Source organism: Austrofundulus limnaeus, unplaced genomic scaffold (assembly GCF_001266775.1).
Source record: "Austrofundulus limnaeus strain Quisiro unplaced genomic scaffold, Austrofundulus_limnaeus-1.0 Scaffold1255, whole genome shotgun sequence".
Classification (NCBI taxonomy): Eukaryota; Metazoa; Chordata; class Actinopteri; order Cyprinodontiformes; family Rivulidae; genus Austrofundulus; species Austrofundulus limnaeus.
Window position 1 is genome coordinate 11,127 of NW_013953657.1, and position 2,293 is coordinate 13,419.

The window sequence follows — 2,293 nt, forward strand, 5'->3', positions numbered from 1 at the left end:
AGGGACAATTTAGAGTTATCAATTAACCTAACAGTCAAGTTTTTGGTCTGTGGGAGGAAGCCGGAGTACCCGGAGAGAACATGTAGCTCTATACAGAAAGGTCGCTGGGTTTTGAACTGGCAACCTTCTTGCTGAGAGGCATCAGCTCTACCAACTGAGCCACCCAGCTAGACTAGTACATCCTAATTTTTTTTAATATTAACATTTTAATATGACATTACAGTAATTTCGACCTTTAGGAAAATGTTTTATAAAGATCATTTTGGAAAACCTAAGAGCTCATTTTTACTCAATACTTTTACTTTTAATACTTAAGTACATTTTATGTCAGAAATTTACTTTTCATACTTAAGTACAAAAAAATCACATACTTTAAGACTTTTAATCAAGTAATATTCTTAGAGGAGACTTTAACTTGTACTTTTACTTAAGTATCACTTTGAGATACTTTATACAGTGGTCACGTGGACAGTTTGCACAGTAGAAAGTGATGTAACAAAATGTTTTATACTACTCCAGTATTTGCAGTGTCAAATCTCTGAATGTTAAAGCAGCGATGAGAATAAGTTTTCATGTATTTATGCAGGTTTGGAGAACTCCATCGCTGCTTTTCGTGCTTCACATCAGAACAGCAGCCTCCGCTGGAGTCATGGCTCCAACAGGCTCTTTATCCTCATTCCTCTCAATGCAAACATCTCGCATAAGTTGGAGAACGAGGACAGCAACATCTGTTTTTATGACAACCTTCCAAACAATGAGATAGACAGGGCTGGAGTCCGAGGCCGGGTCTACAAGCACAGCGTCTACCGAGTGAAGGACGAGCAAGGGAGGGTGAGTGAAATGAATTTAAAATGATCAACAATACAAATCAGATCAGGTTTAAATACTAAACCTCCACCCAGATTCAGAGTCAAAATATTTCTTCACTTTTAAATGAAGAACCTGCAGTTTTACATGCTGGGAGCAACTCCTGCAGAAATGTGAAACCAGCTGCAAACACAGCAAAAACACAAGAAAGAATGAGAGTTAAAGAGAACGACAGACTCAAGGGATTGTTTCTGACTTTTAATATTTAAAGATAGCAAAAAGCACACTTATTGTGTTTGATGAAGCAGATCTAACACTGATTGGACCTAAAACCAGCTCTATTGCTGAATCAAGGCAGAGGAATGACAACGCCCTGAGTTTCATGTGAGACCAGTAATAACTACCTGTGATTTCAAAGACTTTTCATCAAGCTTTGGCCTCATTTCACTGCTGCACACATCACATGGTATGAAAATGATGTTGTTATTTTTAACGTTTGGTTCAGTGTTGAACATAGGAGCAGATTTAGGACATTTATACCTACCTCTGTTTTAAGGCAGTGCCCTTGTGCGTCTGCATGTGAAAAGCTGAGAGTTTCCATAGAAATCAAAGGGATGAAAAGCAGTCAGGTTCAGAGATAAAAAGAAAGTAACGAAAACTTAAAGGAATGTTTCAGACATTTTGAAGTGTGGTTCAGTGAGAAGGTCATGAACAACTAGACAATTTTTTTTGTAAAAAAAAAATACACGTATGCATTGAAAATGTGTTGTTGCCTGAAGCCTGTTTTCAAATGAAAATTCTTCAAATAGCAGATTAACAAATGTAATTACACATACAACAATAAACAGTACAAACATAATACTGAATGAAACTAGCCAAAAAATGACTTTTTTTTTGGATGGCCTCCCTTCTCCCATTATAGCCATCCCCTCCACACCATTATGTTTTTTTTTTTTTGTGTGTGTGAAGAGAAAATAGAGAGAGAGAAAAACAGAGAGAGAAGTAATTAGAAAGATAGAAAGACTGAAATAGCGATTAGAATTAAATTAAATATACACCAACAAAACACAGGACCACCCAACATCTGTCCGCTCACCTGAAAAATAAATGGATAAATACATAGAAGGCATATACAGGTATATACAAGATTTCTCCAATGGAATATTTACTAGTGACTGTGGAGGACCGAGACCCAACCCCCAAGACACGAGGCAGACATGGGGAAGACCAGAGCCCAAGGTCCTGAGAGGAATCCCGAGCGCAGAGCCCCAAGGGGAACCCGCACTGGAAGATCCGCCCACCCACCCCCCCAGATCAGACCATATAGGGGAGAACTGAGAGAGTCCCCCCAGCGACCGGGAGAACTGAGAGAGTCCCCCCAGTGACCAACTCATGGGCCCCACCGGCACCCACCATACCAAAGCAGATCCAGGAAAGGGCACAGAGGTCCGGGCCCCCAGGGCGCACCCCCTCCAGGCCAAAGCCC

The 2,293-nt window shown here is 40.3% G+C and overlaps 1 protein-coding gene across 1 annotated transcript in view; it reads left to right on the plus strand.

Annotated features, from left to right (window-relative positions):
* sting1 (stimulator of interferon response cGAMP interactor 1) overlaps positions 1 to 2,293 on the plus strand; it is a 21,748-nt gene that overhangs the window by 10,788 nt on the left and 8,667 nt on the right. The window contains exon 4 of the mRNA XM_014031456.1: positions 587 to 831. Coding sequence (XP_013886910.1) covers positions 587 to 831 — 245 coding nt within the window. The remainder of the gene's footprint in view (positions 1 to 586; positions 832 to 2,293) is intronic.